This window comes from Eptatretus burgeri, chromosome 2 (assembly GCF_056783735.1).
Source record: "Eptatretus burgeri isolate ZD-2024b chromosome 2, Ebu_testis_v1, whole genome shotgun sequence".
Taxonomy (NCBI): Eukaryota; Metazoa; Chordata; class Myxini; order Myxiniformes; family Myxinidae; genus Eptatretus; species Eptatretus burgeri.
In genome coordinates this window covers 37,353,665-37,373,349 of record NC_140962.1, presented here as the reverse complement: position 1 = coordinate 37,373,349, position 19,685 = coordinate 37,353,665, and the positions used below count along the sequence as shown (strand labels likewise).

The following is a 19,685-nucleotide window of genomic DNA, read 5'->3' as shown; positions in this document are numbered from 1 at the left end:
AGACATCAGATCGATCAGTTTTGGTGGCACCCCACGAAGACCAAGAATCCTCCAGAGGACATCCCGGTTCACTGAATCGAACGCTTTACAGAGATCAACATGGGCTGCAAACAGCCCCTGCCGAAACTCTCGTCTGCGCTCTGTGAGGACACGAAGAGCAAGGATACGGTCAATCGTTGACCTCTTTGGTGTAAAGCCTGACTGCTCTGGACGCTGGTGCTCAAGCAGATGGTGGCGAACGCTATCAAGAATTATCCGAGCAAAGACCTTGCCCGGCACTGAGAGCAGCATCACCCCTCGGTAGTTGTTGCAGTCTTGGCGATCACTCTTCCCTTTCCAGAGAGGGACAACAAGGCCTCTCTTCCAATCAGTTGGGATGATGCCTGTGTTCCAGGCAGAGCACAAAACTGCATGCAACGACACGAGTGCAGCATTTCCACCAACCTTGAGAAGTTCAGCATGGATGCCACAGATCCCTGGAGCTTTACCCCATTTCAACCGGTTCAGCGCAGCCCGTGTTTCCACAAACGAAGGTGGACCACAGTTGATTGGAGGGTGAGCAACAGGGATTGTAACACCCTTGACGTCCAACTCGACAGCTGGAGGATCAGCCCGGTACAACCGCTCAAAGTAACCGTCCCAGCGGGCCTTCACTTCAGACTCCTCTGTCAAGAGCTTACCACTCTCTGCTCTAACTGCAGTGCTCCGAGGGATGGGCTTTAGGGTGTTCCAAAAAAATGAAAGTTTGATTTTTGCTGCTCCCTGATTTTGACTTTGTTCCAATACCCCATAAGAACTTATAGGTCAAAAATGAACAAAATTCCATGATATTTAGGGGTTCCTCAAGTTGGCACAATTATGTCCATTATGGAGAGGGCATTTTGCACTGCAATGTCAAAAAGCTCATCTCGGTCTCCTTGGAAAAACTATTCTTTCATCCTATATAATATGACTGCTGTGGTTTTTGAAAATATCAAACAACCATATTAATTGTGAAGAGTACTGCGTTGTGCATATTCGACAGCAAGTTGTCAGTTACAGCTTGGCAAATTTCAACAATATTGTGCCAACTTGAGGAACCCCTAAAGATCCTCCAATCTGCTTCATATTTGGTGTATATGTTTCCACTGTCAAATGGAACAAAGGCACACCCAGGGAGCATGAATATTCATACTTTTATTTTTTTACCCCCTATTATGAAGCACCCGATGGGCTTGGATGAACGCAATGCGCGAATTCCCCTGGAAGCAGGACGAGAATCACCTGTCCACAGGTGATGCTCTACCCCCTCACAGATTCCTCGCACATAGGCCTCCTTGTCCACCCCTAGTGCACGTTCAGTTTTATGCCTCAGCTCCCTGAACAGCTCAGCTCTCCATTCAGCCTGGCCCTGCGACTCTGGTCAATGGTATCCAGTGTCCCTTGAGAGACAAAATTCTTCTTTGCCCTGCAGTGAGTTCCAAGACATCCACCGGCAACATCAAGGACGGTGGTCTTGAAGGCACTCCACAACTCTTCAGGACCCCCCAAAGCACCCAGACACCCCAAATGTCCACTCAGCCTGTTCGCAAACTCCTCAGCTGCTCTCTCATCATTGAGCTTGCCAACATCCAGCCTAGGCTGGGATGGTACCATTCTCCAGGATTTAAGGTGCAGCTTTAGAGTTGCTACAACAAGCCGGTGGTCAGTATTGAGGAACTGAGCACTCCGGTAGACCCTGCAGTTCTGGATCATCCTCCAGCGACCGTCAACGAGGACATGGACAATCTCCTTTGCCACACCGCCAGCGTTGGAATACCAAGTCCAGCAATGAGCTTGTGGGCGCTGAAACCATGAACCAGCCACCCTAAGTCCATGACTTCTTGCAAAGTCAAGGAACTTAGTGCTATTCTGGTTCATAATTCCTGACCCATGGGGACCAACACACACCTCATAACCATCCCTATCAGTTCCAGTCGATGCATTGAAATCCCCCAAGACTAGAAGTGTATCTCGTCTGGAGCACTGATCAACCACAGACTTGAGCGTGGCGTAGAATGTGTCCTTCATGGTGAGGTCACTCGCCTCAGTCGAAGCATAGACAGAGACCAGGGAAATGACACCTAAGGAGTGATGAATCCTTAGTCTCACAATACGCTCGTTGACTGATGTTACCTCAATTATCATTGGGGTCAGCTTAAGTGGACACAGTGACAGCAACTCCTTGGGTATGGTAACCATCAGAGCGACTAGACCAATAGTCGGTGTAACCACCCACCATTATCTCGCTGCAATCCGGTCTCTGAACCTCAGAGAGAGCTGCAATCCCGATGTCCAAACGCTTGAGCTCAGATGATAACAGAGACAGGTGATCATCCTCTCTTAGGGATAGGACATTCCAGGCACCCACCCGAAGGGACCGCCTCAGGTTCACCCAAGGAGACCGCCGTCTGGTGGACGACACCTCAGCACCACTCCGACACACTCTCCCACAATCTGACCCAGGGGTGTTACCCCGTGGTTTCCCTCCTTTCATCAAAGATTGGGGGTCCCGAAGGCTTTGCCCCAATCCCGTCATCCGGTGAGCTGCCCTGCGAAGGGAAGCTGAACAGGAGGTACCCCCACGGAGTGGGTTTTCAGATTTTTTTTGCGTTTTTGTGTTTTGCGGAATGAAGGGTTTTACGGTGGCCGGAGTGCAAATCCTGCCACTAACCTCCTTATAAAAGTAACCCAACTGCAGGAAGACATCCGCAGACACAGTTGGGCACTAGATATGGATGGCCGTTGGCTCACAAGGAGCTCCTCTGCCCTTTGACAGGTTTTGTTTTTAATCCTGCTGGGTGACCATATCCAAACACCCTCCTTACCAGAAAATCTGGTGGAGGAGAAGGTTTAGTCACCGACAACCCGACCATGGAACAGTTTAGTACAGGTTTACATGGTACCTGTAGCAGGTCACAGATCTAACCTGACCTGACAAGTACTGGTGTGTTGTGTAATCAATAAGACATCATTAGAACTGCCACTTTATAACTGCTGGCAACGATGACCGGGTACCAAGATGTCCTGCTTTGATTCAACCCCGCTTTGTTCAGACACCAGACCCCGACCCATGACGTTTTGAAAAATTATTATTCATTATTCAAATGAACTATGAATGGGATAAAAAAGAAATTCAATTAAAATCAAATGGAAGACCAAATAGGTGCAGTCCTGGATTGGAGTCAACAGAAGGAGCCCCAACATGCAAAAAGCAAAGATGGAGTTATCAAGATGAACCTGGCTAGGATTCACATTTCAGCTGCTACTTCTCTACCCTCAAATCCATCCAGGCACAGCCAAGTGAGCCAAATTCAAAAAAAACAAACAAACAAAAAAAGATCGGTGAAAGCCAAACAAACAAATGAAAAATCACACATAGAGTGACAACTTGGCAAAACAGCACAAAGTAGAATGGCACTCGATAGAGCGCATACCTCTGCCAGGTGGAACAGTTCACGTTTTGTATCCCACTGATGGGCTGGATCCGAACCAAAATCCAATCTGCTTGTTCTTGTCACCTATTCAACTCATCCACCTTGCTTTGTCATAACTCGTCCACAACTTTTTGAGATTATAGTGCTATATTTATTATTATAGTGATATATAGTATAGCCTTTTGGCATATGTTTACCTCAAAATCAAAAGGTGGTTGAATTCAGAGACCTGATATGCAAATCCTTTTCGAATTTCAACTCAATCGGATGAAAACTGAGGATTTAGAAAATTTGGGCCAAATTGGCTTTTTGGCCCATTTTGACCTTTTGGCCTTTGTTTACCTCAAAATTAACAAGTATTTGAATTCAGCGACCTGACATGAAAATTGTTCTTCAAATTTCAAGTCAATCAGATGAAAATTGAAGTTTTTAGAAAATTTGGTCCAAATTGGCCTTTTGGCCTATGTTTACCTCAAAATTAGTAGGTGGTTAAATTCGGTGACCTAATATGCAATTGCTCTTCAAATTTCTAGTTAATTGGATAAAAATTGAGGATTTTAGAAGTTTGGCCTATGTTGACCTTTTGGCCTATTTTGACCTTTTGTCCTATGTTTACCTCAAAATTAATGTGGTTGAATTTGATGACCTGTTCTGCAAATGCTTTTCAAATTTCAAGTCAATCGGATGAAAATTGAGGATTTTAGAAATCTGGCCTATGTTGACTTTTTGGTCTAAGTTGACCTCAAAATTAATAGGTGGTTGAGTTCGTTGACCTCATATGCAAATGGTCTTCAAATTTCAAGGCAATCGGATGAAAATTGAGCATTTTAGAAAATTTGGCCCAATTTGGTCCAAATTAGCCTTTTGGACTCAGTTGATCTCAAAATTAGTAGGTGGTTAAATTCGGTGACCTAATATGCATTTGCTACTCAAATTTCTAGTAAATTGGATAAAAATTGAGCATTTTAGAAGTTTGGCCTATGTTGACCTTTTGACCTATTTTGACCTATTTTGACCTTTTTGTCTGTGTTTACCTCAAAATTAATGTGGTTGAATTTGATGACCTGTTCTGCAAATGCTTTTCAAATTTCAAGTCAATCAGATGAAAATTGAGGATTTTAGAAATCTGGCCTATGTTGACTTTTTGGTCTGTGTTGACCTCAAAATTAATAGGTGGTTGAGTTCGTTGACCTCATTTGCAAATGGTCTTCAAATTTCAAGGCAATCGAATGAAAATTGAGCATTTTATAAAATTTGGCCCAATTTGGTCCAAATTAGCCTTTTGGACTAAGGTGATCTCAAAATTAATAGGTGGTTGAATTCAGCGACCTGATGTGCAAAAGTTCTTCAAATTTCAAGTTAATCGGTTCAAAATTGACAATTTTAGAAACAATTAAAAAATTCGGCCTATTTTGGGCTGACCTTCTGGCCTATGTTGACCTTTTGATCCATCCATCCATTGGAACCATACTCTGTACAGAGCATCGGTGCTGCTGAAGCAGTTTCCTTGGCTATTGGGCACAATCCTGGACGGGTCGCCACTCCGACGCAGGATACTCGAATGACTCGATCATCCCCAGCAAGCTGGTACTCATTTTGCCGACCTCGGAAGGATGACAGGCTGAGTCAGCCCCCTGGTGAAGTAATTCAGCGGGAAACGAGGCTTGAACTCAGGACCCTTGGATCCTAAGCAGCCACCCTAACCACTGAGCCAACACCAGGCTTTTGACCTTTTGACCGAAGATTTAAAAAAAGCTCCGCAAAGCGGGTGTAACCCCTCAGCCCATGCATTGTAAAAGGAAGCAGTGATATCACGATGATGCAGTCAGTTAGAGCACGTTGGACGTCATATCGAAAATCAATCAGACTTCAAGATGGCTACCGTGGCAGCTAGTGAAAATCGCAGCGCGCCCATTTTCAAAAGGAACCTTCCTCTACTCAACCCCAACACATCCTGCAAAAATGGATTTAATCAGACAAGGCGTTCTCCTCGAAATCGTCGGAAACCAAAAGTTGATGGACGCCCGAACACCGAAGTATGAACTTTGACCTCTGTGACCTTGAAAAGTAGGTCAAATCAAAAACCCGGGTAATATATCATGTATCCTCATCAGATATACCTGTGATAAAAAATATGGCGACGATCCAGCCATTCGTTCAGGAGAAATAGCCATTTCTAGGTTTTCAGTTTTGGCCCCCTGTTGGCCTAGCCGAGAATCAAATTGCGCTCATTATCGAAAGGAACCTTTCTCTACTCAAGCCCAACATACTCTGCAAAAATGGATTTAATCGGACAAGGCGTTCTCTTCGAAATCGATGGAAACCAATTTCAAGATGGCTGCCATGGAGACCACATTGAAAATCGCAGCGCGTCCATTTTCGAAAGGAACCTTCCTCTACTCAACCCCAACATACCCTGCAAAAATTGATTTAATGGGACAAGGCGTTCTCCTCGAAATTGACGGAAACCAAAAGTTGACAAGTTGACAGACAGACGCCCGCCAGGAGGGACGCCCGCCAGGAGGGACGCCCGGACAACGCCGATGACGACAATACCCCTTAGCCAATTCAGGCTGAGGGGTAATAAAAAGTAATAGGTGGTTGAATTCACTGATCTGATGCAAATCCTGTTCAAATTTCAAGTCAATTGGATGAAATTTAAGGATGTTAGAAAATTTGGCTCAAATTGGCCTAATGGCCTATGTAGACATTTTCGGTCGACCAATTTTTATGACACCTCAAAGCGGAACCATCGCAGGGTCGGTGGCATTAATTTCTGAACATTTCAGAACGATCGGTTGAGTGGTTTGGGCTGGAGGCGAGCAGATAGATAAACACACAAACAAACAAACAAATGGAGGCGAACAACATACTCTTGAAAAAAAATTTTTTTTTGCCAAGTAACAAACAAACAGACCCAAAAGTAATGCCCTCTCCTTCAGGAAAGGTAAACATCGTTCGATGTATCGTTTTTGTGCCAATCTCTCAATTATAAAGAATCACTTTAAAAATTAAAAAAAAAAATTTGTATCCGGATTCGGATCTTCCCCCAAATTTAATCAATTCACCCTTGTCACACACCCAACCTGTCTACCAAGTTTTGTCTGAATTAGTCTGTAACTTTTGAGATATCCTGCTCACAGGCAGACAGACAGACAGACAGACAGGGGTGAAAAACATCACCTCCATCCACCTTTGATGGCGGAGGTAACAAGTCAAAAATGCCAGCTGCATCGACTGACCTTTGAGTCATTTCATAACAATTCGGTTAAAATTTGAACCTCACCCTTCATTCAATTAAAACTTCTCGTCATTTTATTTGCATTGGAATTAACATAACTTTCTCCTCAAAAGGTCCATTTGTCAACATGCATGAAAGGTTCTAAAATCAAATCTATCAATATTGGGTTTGTCTTAATTTTTAAGGCTTTTCAATTCGGATTTTTTTTTTTTAGCCCTCTTCAACTTTTATGGACATTGTTGTAGAGTTTTATAAAGCCATGATTATGTTATATAAAAAGGCTGATGCACAGCATTGGTGCAGTCAACTCCACCCTGTTTCTTGAGATTTCTTAGAAATCGATTTTTTCACACACTTTGTGTCCACTGAGTTTTGTCAGTCCTGTAATGTAAGCATGGTTTCCTGCAGCTCTGCTCATTCGATTATGCCCGACACAGCACTAATGTAAATGCTCCGCTGGTGCCTCTAGAGGGATGCATTCGATTCGGTGAAATTCCAAATGGTGCTGCAAACGATAGTGCATACTCTTATTCTCCAAGCTAAAGGGCCAAAAATAATTGCAAGTTGGCACAACACTATCCAACGTGCTAGGGTGGTTCATTATCAGCTATAAATGCACAGCATGGGCTGTTATCATGTTCGTCCAAGGCAATCATTATTGTTGGACCTCAACCCCCAGTTAAATGAGTATAAATTGGAAGTAAAACTCAAACTGTTTTACAAATTACCTAATGGTTGACATTGTTTTTGTAACATGAGTGGACACTTGAGCAGTCATAATTCCAGGTCATACTGACACGCAGCATAAAAAAAACATTTGACTGACAGCAATGATGAGTGAATAAATTTGTTCTTTAAAAATTTTTTTTTATGACATCTGAAAGAGAACTAGTCAATGACTAGGTGTGCTTGTCAGAGAAAGAGAGAAAATAAAAAAGCTCAGCGGCATACAATTCTTTGAAAACCAGATAAAAACCAAGTTACAACCCAGTCAAAATAAACCGAAGACCTCAACCTTAAAAAGGAAATTAACAATTATTAATATACGGTAACTGTATAACCTCTCGCAAAAACGTCACAGTACAATAAATTTAACCACATTAAGTTTTTGTGATATGCACCACAATTTAATTTAGAATGACAATTTCAAAATGTTACACTTAGTTGTTTTGGTGTTGAATTGCAGTTGTTGGTGTTGTTGTATAGCCCCGGATAGTTCTCTCTAACAAGCCCGTGACACGGAGACGGCCGATCGATCTAGCAGGAGCGATCTAGATATCCCCCACATCCAGGATGAAGTCAGGGCAGTGAGAGAGAGAGAGAGAGAGAGAGAGAGAGAGAGAGAGAGAGAGAGAGAGAGAGAGAGAGAGAGAGAGAGAGAGAGAGAGAGAGAGAGAGAGAGACAGAGAGAGAGAGAGAGAAAGAGAGAGAGAGAGAGACAGAGAGAGAGAGAGAGACAGAGAGAGAGAGAGACAGAGAGAGAGACAGAGAGAGAGACAGAGACAGAGAGAGAGACAGAGACAGAGAGAGAGACAGAGACAGAGAGAGAGACAGAGACAGAGAGAGAGACAGAGACAGAGAGAGAGACAGAGACAGAGAGAGAGACAGAGACAGAGAGAGAGACAGAGAGAGAGAGAGAGAGACAGAGAGACAGAGAGACAGAGAGACAGAGAGACAGAGAGACAGAGAGACAGAGACAGAGACAGAGAGACAGAGACAGAGACAGAGACAGAGACAGAGAGACAGAGAGACAGAGAGACAGAGAGACAGAGAGACAGAGAGACAGAGAGACAGAGAGACAGAGAGACAGAGAGACAGAGAGACAGAGAGACAGAGAGACAGAGAGACAGAGAGACAGAGAGACAGAGAGACAGAGAGACAGAGAGACAGAGAGACAGAGAGACAGAGAGACAGAGAGACAGAGAGACAGAGAGACAGAGACAGAGACAGAGACAGAGACAGAGACAGAGAGAGAGAGAGAGAGAGAGAGAGAGAGAGAGAGAGAGAGAGAGAGAGAGAGAGAGAGAGAGAGACAGACAGACCATGGGGACCGATCAGCACTCTGCCTTAACGAATCCGGACAGCAGGGAAGAATGGGGAAGATTTGGCCCTCAAGATGAGCTGGGGGGTACAACCACTGTGAAGAGGCATCCCTGATAGTTGCTGAATTGCAGTTGCTATTTATGGTATCTAAAGGGTCTTGAAAGGTCATAAAATGGGCAAAGGGGTCTAAAGGTCTGAAAGGTGTGAAGATCTAAAGGATATTAAAAAGTCGAAAAAAGGTATAATGGATCTGGGGGTGGTATAAGGGGGTCGAATGGTCCAAAAAAGATGAAGATATAAAAAGGTCTAAAGGGTCTTAAAAGGGTCTAAAGGTCGAATAGATCTAAGGGTTCTAAAGGGTCTAAAGGTACAAGGGGTCTTAAGGAAGATTCAACCCTATTCTACTCTCCATTGGGTCTACACTCCTTCAACCATTTTCAGCACAGACACCATCCAGGAAATCCATGAAAAGTTTGGTCATAATCAATTAAAGCGGTTCAATAGATTACTCTTCACCCGATTCCAAATCCACCCATTAAATCTCAAACTCTATTCAAGCTAATAACGTCATTTTTTCATCATTAACCCCCCAATTGGGCCTACACTGTGCCTATCAAATTTGTGGTCATCACTCTCGCCACCACAGAGATCCCTTGGGTGAATCTTTCTTTGTTTATGGGAAGATGTTGATATCACATGGATTTATCTCAAGGGATTTCTCTACATTTGGAGTATCCTTGGGTCAGGATGAGTGAGTGGGTTTCGTATAATTGTCTGCTTCTCAACCATCAAAAAACAAGTGAGTTTGGAGTATTTTAAAATTTAATTACAAATGCCAAAACAAAAAAAAGATAGGAAATTATGCCAAGGCTTTTGGAATTCATTGGAAAACGGTTGAGAATCATGCCACGATTTGTTAGCTTAAAGAATCATGGCATGACACAATCAAGCAATTGTGTTACTCACTGATAAATAATCACCCAGGATTTGCATGAACAATTCAAATGCTGGCGTTAAACTTGCCATAAAACTTCTGAATTATATTACAAGCACCCAGAAGGTTCCCTGGGGCTGATTCAGGCTTCCAGGATCAGTCCCAAGAACCACTATTCTGTGACCCAGAAAGTAATGTTTGAAGAAAAAAAACTGCACGTACATACATATATGGGTACACACAGACACACACACATATATATATATATATATATATATATATATATATATATATATATATATATATATATATATATATATATATATATATATATATATATATATATATATATATATATGTATATATATGTGTGTATATATTGTTGTGGTTCTCGGTACCGCATGCATCCAACACATAGTGGTCCCAAGACAGTTATCCCATTAATATACGTGCAGATAGTCCCTTCCCTTTTGTCTAGCGGGACAACAGGGCCGTGCGTTGCGAAGATCTCAGAGCAAGGTTTGCTTACATAATTTTTTCGTCCTTTCATTTCTAACGTCATCCCTACTCTTCTTTTCTGATTATTCCTGAGGTAAATCTGAGCCACGTGCTCCCTTCACTGTGAGATGGGTCCTCAGCGAAGGGCCAGCAGGCATTACACCCCTATCCCTCCGTAGAAAACACAGCCTGCCAAACGCACGCACAGCGGTAATTTCCACCCAATGGACAGGAGAAACACCTAGCACGACGCCCACGCTGCACGGAATACGTACCGAGGCCGATAATAGAAAGGCAACCCCATGCCACGTTGCGCCGGATGCGAGTGTGCAAGGCACAAGCAGCGCGTTCCTTTCAACCCATTTCTGGACGAATTATATCGATCGGGTATTGCCCCTCGCACACGATAGCAGAATCGGGCAAACGCGAGCGCTGGCCACGTGCGTAATGGAGGATCTACGCGCACTGTACAGAATGTGCTTGAAGGCAGACCCGTGCACCGCTTGCGACTTTGTTATCGTACAGAGTAGGGCACGAATGTGCCGCTCATGACTTTGTTATCACACAGAGCAGGGCACAAATGTACCGCTTGCGACACTTTGTTATCGGACAGAGCAGGGCACGAATGTACCGCTCATGACATTTTGTTATCGTCAGGAGCAGGGCACGAATGTACCGCTCGTGACATTTTGTTATCGTCAGGAGCAGGGCACGAATGTACCGCTCATGACATTTTGTTATCGTCAGGAGCAGGGCACGAATGTACCGCTCATGACATTTTGTTATCGTCAGGAGCAGGGCACGAATGTACCGCTTGCGACACTTTGTTATCGGACAGAGCAGGGCACGAATGTACCGCTCGCAACATTTTGTTATCGTCAGGAGCAGGGCACGAATGTACCGCTTGCGACACTTTGTTATCGGACAGAGCAGGGCACGAATGTACCGCTCGCAACATTTTGTTATCGTCAGGAGCAGGGCACGAATGTACCGCTCATGACGTTTTGTTATCGTCAGGAGCAGGGCACGAATGTACCGCTCGCGACATTTTGTTATCGTCAGGAGCAGGGCACGAATGTACCGCTCGTGACATTTTGTTATCGTCAGGAGCAGGGCACGAATGTACCGCTCATGACATTTTGTTATCGTCAGGAGCAGGGCACGAATGTACCGCTCATGACGTTTTGTTATCGTCAGGAGCAGGGCACGAATGTACCGCTCGCGACATTTTGTTATCGTCAGGAGCAGGGCACGAATGTACCGCTCATGACGTTTTGTTATCGTCAGGAGCAGGGCACGAATGTACCGCTTGCGACACTTTGTTATCGGACAGAGCAGGGCACGAATGTACCGCTCGCGACATTTTGTTATCGTCAGGAGCAGGGCACGAATGTACCGCTCATGACGTTTTGTTATCGTCAGGAGCAGGGCACGAATGTACCGCTCATGACGTTTTGTTATCGTCAGGAGCAGGGCACGAATGTACCGCTCGTGGCATTTTGTTATCGTCAGGAGCAGGGCACGAATGTACCGCTCATGACATTTTGTTATCGTCAGGAGCAGGGCACGAATGTACCGCTCATGACATTTTGTTTTCGTCAGGAGCAGGGCACAAATGTACCGCTTGTGACACTTTGTTATCGGACAGAGCAGGGCACGAATGTACCGCTCATGACATTTTGTTATCGTCAGGAGCAGGGCACGAATGTACCGCTCGTGGCATTTTGTTATCGTCAGGAGCAGGGCACAAATGTACTGCTCATGACATTTTGTTATCGTCAGGAGCAGGGCACGAATGTACCGCTCGCGACATTTTGTTATCGTCAGGAGCAGGGCACGAATGTACCGCTCATGACGTTTTGTTATCGTCAGGAGCAGGGCACGAATGTACCGCTCGCGACATTTTGTTATCGTCAGGAGCAGGGCACGAATGTACCACTTGCGACACTTTGTTATCGGACAGAGCAGGGCACGAATGTACCGCTCATGACATTTTGTTATCGTCAGGAGCAGGGCACAAATGTACCGCTTGCGACACTTTGTTATCGGACAGAGCAGGGCACGAATGTACTGCTTGCGATACTTTGTTATCGTCAGGAGCAGGGCACGAATGTACCGCTCATGACATTTTGTTATCGTCAGGAGCAGGGCACGAATGTACCGCTCGTGACATTTTGTTATCGTCAGGAGCAGGGCACGAATGTACCGCTCATGACATTTTGTTATCGTCAGGAGCAGGGCACGAATGTACCGCTCGGGGCATTTTGTTATCGTCAGGAGCAGGGCACGAATGTACCGCTCATGACATTTTGTTATCGTCAGGAGCAGGGCACGAATGTACCGCTCATGACATTTTGTTATCGTCAGGAGCAGGGCACGAATGTACCGCTCGGGGCATTTTGTTATCGTCAGGAGCAGGGCACGAATGTACCGCTCATGACATTTTGTTATCGTCAGGAGCAGGGCACGAATGTACCGCTCGTGACATTTTGTTATCGTCAGGAGCAGGGCACGAATGTACCGCTCATGACATTTTGTTTTCGTCAGGAGCAGGGCACAAATGTACCGCTTGTGACACTTTGTTATCGGACAGAGCAGGGCACGAATGTACCGCTCGCGACATTTTGTTATCGTCAGGAGCAGGGCACGAATGTACCGCTCATGACGTTTTGTTATCGTCAGGAGCAGGGCACGAATGTACCGCTCGGGGCATTTTGTTATCGTCAGGAGCAGGGCACGAATGTACCGCTCATGACATTTTGTTATCGTCAGGAGCAGGGCACGAATGTACCGCTCGTGACATTTTGTTATCGTCAGGAGCAGGGCACGAATGTACCGCTCGCGACATTTTGTTATCGTCAGGAGCAGGGCACGAATGTACCGCTCATGACATTTTGTTATCGTCAGGAGCAGGGCACGAATGTACCGCTCATGACGTTTTGTTATCGTCAGGAGCAGGGCACGAATGTACCGCTCGTGACATTTTGTTATCGTCAGGAGCAGGGCACGAATGTACTGCTCATGACGTTTTGTTATCGTCAGGAGCAGGGCACGAATGTACCGCTCATGACATTTTGTTTTCGTCAGGAGCAGGGCACAAATGTACCGCTTGTGACACTTTGTTATCGGACAGAGCAGGGCACGAATGTACTGCTCATGACATTTTGTTTTCGTCAGGAGCAGGGCACGAATGTACCGCTCATGACATTTTGTTATCGTCAGGAGCAGGGCACAAATGTACCGCTTGTGACACTTTGTTATCGGACAGAGCAGGGCACGGATGTACCGCTCGCGACATTTTGTTATCGTCAGGAGCAGGGCACGAATGTACCGCTCGGGGCATTTTGTTATCGTCAGGAGCAGGGCACGAATGTACCGCTCATGACATTTTGTTATCGTCAGGAGCAGGGCACGAATGTACCGCTCGTGACATTTTGTTATCGTCAGGAGCAGGGCACGAATGTACCGCTCGCGACATTTTGTTATCGTCAGGAGCAGGGCACGAATGTACCGCTCATGACATTTTGTTATCGTCAGGAGCAGGGCACGAATGTACCGCTCGTGACATTTTGTTATCGTCAGGAGCAGGGCACGAATGTACCGCTCGTGACATTTTGTTATCGTCAGGAGCAGGGCACGAATGTACCGCTCGTGACATTTTGTTATCGTCAGGAGCAGGGCACGAATGTACCGCTCGTGACATTTTGTTATCGTCAGGAGCAGGGCACGAATGTACCGCTCGCGACATTTTGTTATCGTCAGGAGCAGGGCACGAATGTACCGCTCATGACATTTTGTTATCGTCAGGAGCAGGGCACGAATGTACCGCTCATGACATTTTGTTATCGTCAGGAGCAGGGCACGAATGTACCGCTCGGGGCATTTTGTTATCGTCAGGAGCAGGGCACGAATGTACCGCTCATGACATTTTGTTATCGTCAGGAGCAGGGCACGAATGTACTGCTCATGACATTTTGTTCCTCTTTTTTCCCACCCATGGAATCAACTTCCACATCCTCTTCATTGTCATTCTTCCCTCCAAGTCTTCAAGACAGCTGTTCACCATCATATCAGATCATCCCCAATCCAAAAGCATGATCTTTTCGACCCTCGTTAACCCTAACCAAATCCCTCCTTCAAATTTTTCAGTTTTCCCTCCTTGGAGTTTCCTTCTGTTTCCATTTTGTTAACCTCATGCATGAGTGTTTCATGCCCTGTTTTTGTCTGTTCCATCCTGATCCATTCAGTGCACTAACTCTGCCACGAGCCACGACTATATAAACAAAAAAACTAAAAATAACAAATGTGAATATCGTATGTTGTGAAAATAACATCATTTATATTATAGCAATCCTTTGAATTATATTATATTTTAGGAATAGCTGATACTGCACAATTAATAAAGTGTGTGTGCGTGCGTGCATGCGTGCATGTGTGTGTGTGTGTGTGTGTGTGTGTGCGTGCGTGCGTGCGTGCGTGCATGTGTGTGTGTGTGTGTGTGTGTGCGTGCGTGCGTGCGTGCGTGTGTGTGTGTGTGTGTGTGTGTGTGTGTGTGTCCAGGGCATAACATTTTTACCATTTGAGCTTTTGTCATCAAGTTTTGAACAACCTCTATTATGATAATATGGAGAAGACTGAATAAAAATTGGGTCAAATGTCAAAGGGCAAAGTCACACAGTAAGTACAATCAGGTCTTTATAGACCGTCCGTCGTGCAGCACGAGATGGTCGGGTTTTGTAATTGCTTCCGTGTTTCTTTATTTACCATTTGAGTTTTTGTCATTAGATTTTCAACAAACCTTTATTATGAGAATGTGGAGAACAATGATGAGTAAATGTTACTTATTTTTTTTTAACTGTTGTTTTTGTCCAGTTAAGTTGGACTACAAAGCGGACGTGCACGGGCTTTGCTTTTTGAGATATAGTACTTTCTAGGTCTTGTTTGTAACGAACTTCAACGATAGCACAATATTTTTTCCGTTTTTATTTGTCCTTTTGCTTATTTGTAGCCTTCTAAAAATTCCCATGCGATTCAACAATATAAGTTGCACAAAATTAAAAAAAATTGGAAAAATAACTGCGGAGAATGTTATTTTTTTTATCATGCATCTGTCATTGTGACGAACATCAAGGAAAAACCTGATCACATTGATGTCATTGTAATTTTATACCAAAATGTAGTTGTTTTTTTTTTTTTCAAGTAAATGCGAATGAAACGGTACTAATGATTGAGCACAAGGTTTTATTTGGTGAAGCTGTTGTGGAAATTCACAGAAGATTCCATCAACTACTTATCAGGCACGAGTGATTTTTGGAAGGGCAGGTTGAATACTATTTTACAAAACAAGCACAAGGAATATCAGGCACAGGAAAAGGGCATTCAGTCTATCTTGCCTGTGCCATTATGGAGATAAGGCAGGCAGGAGGAATGAGGGACAAGTGGCCCACGGTTAATTTTCTTCCTTATCACTTCCCTCTTCTTTTGAAGGAAGCGAAAAGCTTGATGCCCAACCTGAAATTCCTTAAAGATATTTTGTATGCCTCCCAAAAAAGAAGAGAGAATGCCTTGAGGTGAGTATGAACAAACAGGCCACTTCAGATGACATTCAGGGTGTTTTCTCACCATAACATTATAAGCAAGAGGAATACAATTATGAGAAGAGGTATTAAAGCACATTCAACAAAACTGCCTGTTACCATGGGGAAGCAACAATAGCAAGTAATATCAGATATCTTAGTGCTAGAAGCAGCAACAGAAGAAACAGCTGCTGCTGCACTTTTAGCAGAAAAGGTAGGAGATGCGACAATAGATGCAACAGCAATCAGTATTGATGATCGTAGGGGTATAAGTACCCATGTACCTTCAACAGGCTTTGGTAGAAAGTGCCCAGCAGCCTTTGTCTTTTTCACGTGGTTCCCTTTCATGGCTCCGCCCTCTTTATTGAGGCCCAGGTACCAGGCTCGGCCTGATTCATGTTGCTTGTAAAGTGTTGATGAGTAGATGACATAGTAGTTCTGGAATACTGATTCTTTGAACCTACACTCTGGAGTGAACCGCTCCTAAAAGTAAGAATAAAGCAAATGTAAGAAAATGTAAAAAGTTGAAAGCCATCAACAAAAACTTGTACTTTCAGCATGACTACGATTCACCCCGACATATTGCACTTTGTCAACATTTCTCGAGGAAAATCTCAAATTATTTGCTGCAGAAATAGCTGCTAAATGCACCTGCTGTGTGCTTGTAAAAAAGAAAAGAAAAAAGGATTGCACTTATGGCCAGGAAATTGGGGAGAATAAATTGGCTCGAGCAGCAAAAGCTGACAAGCATATAAAACTAGAATGGCACTCAGTAGCATGCATACCTCCGCCAGGCTGAACGGTTTACATTATGCAACACACTGATAGGCTGGATCTGGATCCGGACCTGAACGAAAATCGAATCGGCTTGTTCTTATCACTCAAACAACTCATCCACAAAGTTCTGTCATAACTCGTCCACAACTTTTTGAAATATCCTGCTACATATCGTTTTTGGCTCCATCTTTTAATGGCGAAGAGTCACTTAAAAAAAGATTGCATCTGGATCCAGTTTGGATCTTCACCAACAATGAATCAATTTGTCCTTGTCACACATCCAATCTGTTCATCAAGTTTCTTCCGAATCCGCCCATAACTTTTTGAGCTATCAGGTAAAATATCTGGTTTCGCCCTACCTCTCAATGGTGAAGAATCACTTTTAAAAGTCTAGTATGAGTTGGGGGTGAAAAGAAAAGACAGGGGTGAAAACATAACCTCCACCCACCTATGGTGGTGGAGGTAAAAAAGACGTGTTGAGCGGAAATAAAATCGAAAACTTCTGTGCTAAGCAAGAGAAGATTATAGAGTTAAATTTTTGTTCAGAAATTGCTTTGTAGGTTAATAACGTTTGCTTTTCCTAGTCGAAGATGGCAGTTCATTTATCTACACATGCAAACACCAGGGTGTGAAAAATTGTTGATAGTGTGCAGGAGCTGCTGCCTGCACAGCAACCATCCTCTGAGATTGCAAGCAGCATAACTTAGTATCAAGGAATATCCGAGAAAATCAGAACCATTAGCCCAGAAAGGACCCACCAATCGACTAACCACTGCAAGGTAAGCCAGGGGCATTTGGAACAAGAGAAAGAGCAATCAGAGATTGCAAACCCTTGCCAGGACTTGTTTTGTGTGATGTTTGTGTAATTTGATGTAGTGCATTTTGTGAGGAATTTGTGTACTGGTGTGTTACGTAATTAATAAGAGACATAATTAGAACTGCCATAATTTAGAATGGGATTAAAATAAATTCAATTGAAATCAAATGTAAGACCAAATAGGTACAAGTCCTACATTGGAGTAATCAGAAGGAACCCAAACAAGCAAAAAGCAAAGATAAAGTCATCAGGAGGAACCTGGGTGCCATTCACATTTCAGCTGCTACTCCTCTACCCTCAAACTCATCCAGGCACAGCCAAGTGGGCCTTATTAAAATTAATAATAATAATAAAACAATTTTTAAAGAATAACACATGAAAAAAAATTAACATTTTTTGGCTGCCAGACCATGCGTCAGATCAAGTTGAAATTTAAAACATGTATTCCCCATCACGACTAGATCATAATTATGAAGTTTCACGTTGATTGGTTAAGCGTTTCCAGAGAAACCATCGTTTAATATTCCTCTTAAATCCAATATGGCTGCCAAACCATGTGACCTATCAATTATGCCTCAACAAATTGTACACCCAAGGATTGAGGAATATTTGTGTGAAGTTTCCCCTCGATCTGTCCAGCCGGTCTGGAGAAGAAGATTTTTATATGTTTTAGGGTAAATCCAATATGGCTGGCAAACCACGCAACCTCTGATGTCATATGTGTGAACCTTTTGTTCCTCGTGGATGGGCAGCCATACAAGTGAAGTTTTGCCTCGATCCGTTCCGCCACTTCAGAGAAGATTTTTGAAGGTTAAAAAAAACAAGCAATATGGCTGCCGAATCACGTGACCAATGACGTCATCAATTTTTTTTTCTGCGGACCATTTTATCCTGAGATGAACCTCAAAAACTTTCATACTAATCAGATATAGCGTTCAACATATGCAATTATGGCGTCATAATGAAGGCACCGATAACATGAAAACTTACTTACTCCCCATGTAGTCGAGGAACAAGGACCTGAAAAAAATGAAATCGTTCAACACTCCCTACAGAAAAGGTTTGACTTGACAGAGTGGTAGTATAAACCCTATAGAACACCTCCAGGTGGTATGTGGTTTCAAATTGTGGTATCAGTAAAATTCTACAGGCCATTATACATACCAAGTGTACTTCCCAAGAGGATCACTGTGGGCTAGCAAAATTTAGGGCAGGGGTAACGTAAACGTGAATATCTTTGTCGAGACTCAACCAATTTTCAATATTGAGGTATCAAACAGCTGATTAACATTGCCACAGGTATCAGGATGCCCCCAGATGCTGCTACACGCATGGTTAACTCCTACCAGATCGGCACAGCTCAAATGACAACATTTGTTGAACAGAGACTGAATACCAATGAAGTGACATTATGGGATTCCCTGCCAAACCTGAAGATCAAAACATTTGCCACACTAAGCAAGAAGAAAACAGTGAAGCTAACTGATGAGAAAGTTATCACTCTTAGTGCTGACCGTGAACTCTTTGGCCGCCTTCTGATCACAGGAAAGTCAAGGGACATCAACCGGGGAGAACTCCAGCTACGAGTTATCAACAGTGCCATTATCCCTGGCCCATTACGATGGCAGCTTGAAGAAGACCAACAAGAGCGTACTCATTGCTGAGTTAGAGAAGAAGGTAGATGTCCATCCAAAACTGCCACAAGTCACAACCAGCCAGGTGTCTACGGCCCACATCGTCGATGCAATGGCGCTGGTACAGATGATAAAGTCCGCTGGTGCTGCAAACTTCGGCGAAATGGCATTCAAGTATTACAGCCTGGTTACTGCCCCTCTACGTCGGAATGGTTGTCAGCGGGTTGATGTTGTCTTCGACCGGTACTCCAGCCTCTCAAGCAAAGCTGGGGAGCGAGAGAAACGAGGAACATCTGCAGCCTTAGAGGTGACAATCCAAGGGCCAGCCACTCCTATTCCAAAGCAGTGGATCAAATACATTGGAAATGTAGAAAACAAAGTCAACTTGTGTGCCTTCTTGGCAGACACATGGTGCCACATGGGGGTAGACACTCTGCTTGATGGTCAACACCTAGTCATCGGTGGTGGTTTCAAGAACCCACAGATGTCTGTGCTAGTTATCAGAGGGCACTGTGAAGAACTGGTTCCCCTCAAGTCAGATCATGAAGAGGCAGACACACGAATATTGCTACATGCAAAACATGCCTCTCATTAATTATCACAACAGGATTGTGATTCAATCACCTGACACAGATGTGGCTGTCCTCTGCACCACACACTACAGAAAACTCCAGTGTCGGGAGCTGTGGTTTTGGACTGGAATCAAGGAT

At 44.0% G+C, this 19,685-nt stretch overlaps 1 protein-coding gene across 2 annotated transcripts in view; it reads right to left on the bottom strand.

The window, feature by feature from the left end:
* LOC147031823 (fibroblast growth factor 14-like) overlaps positions 1–19,685 on the bottom strand; it is a 207,451-nt gene that overhangs the window by 15,836 nt on the left and 171,930 nt on the right. For both annotated transcript variants that reach the window (XM_085868002.1, XM_085867993.1), the window contains exon 4: positions 16,032–16,230. In XM_085868002.1, the coding sequence (XP_085724128.1) occupies positions 16,032–16,230 (199 nt within the window). The remainder of the gene's footprint in view (positions 1–16,031; positions 16,231–19,685) is intronic.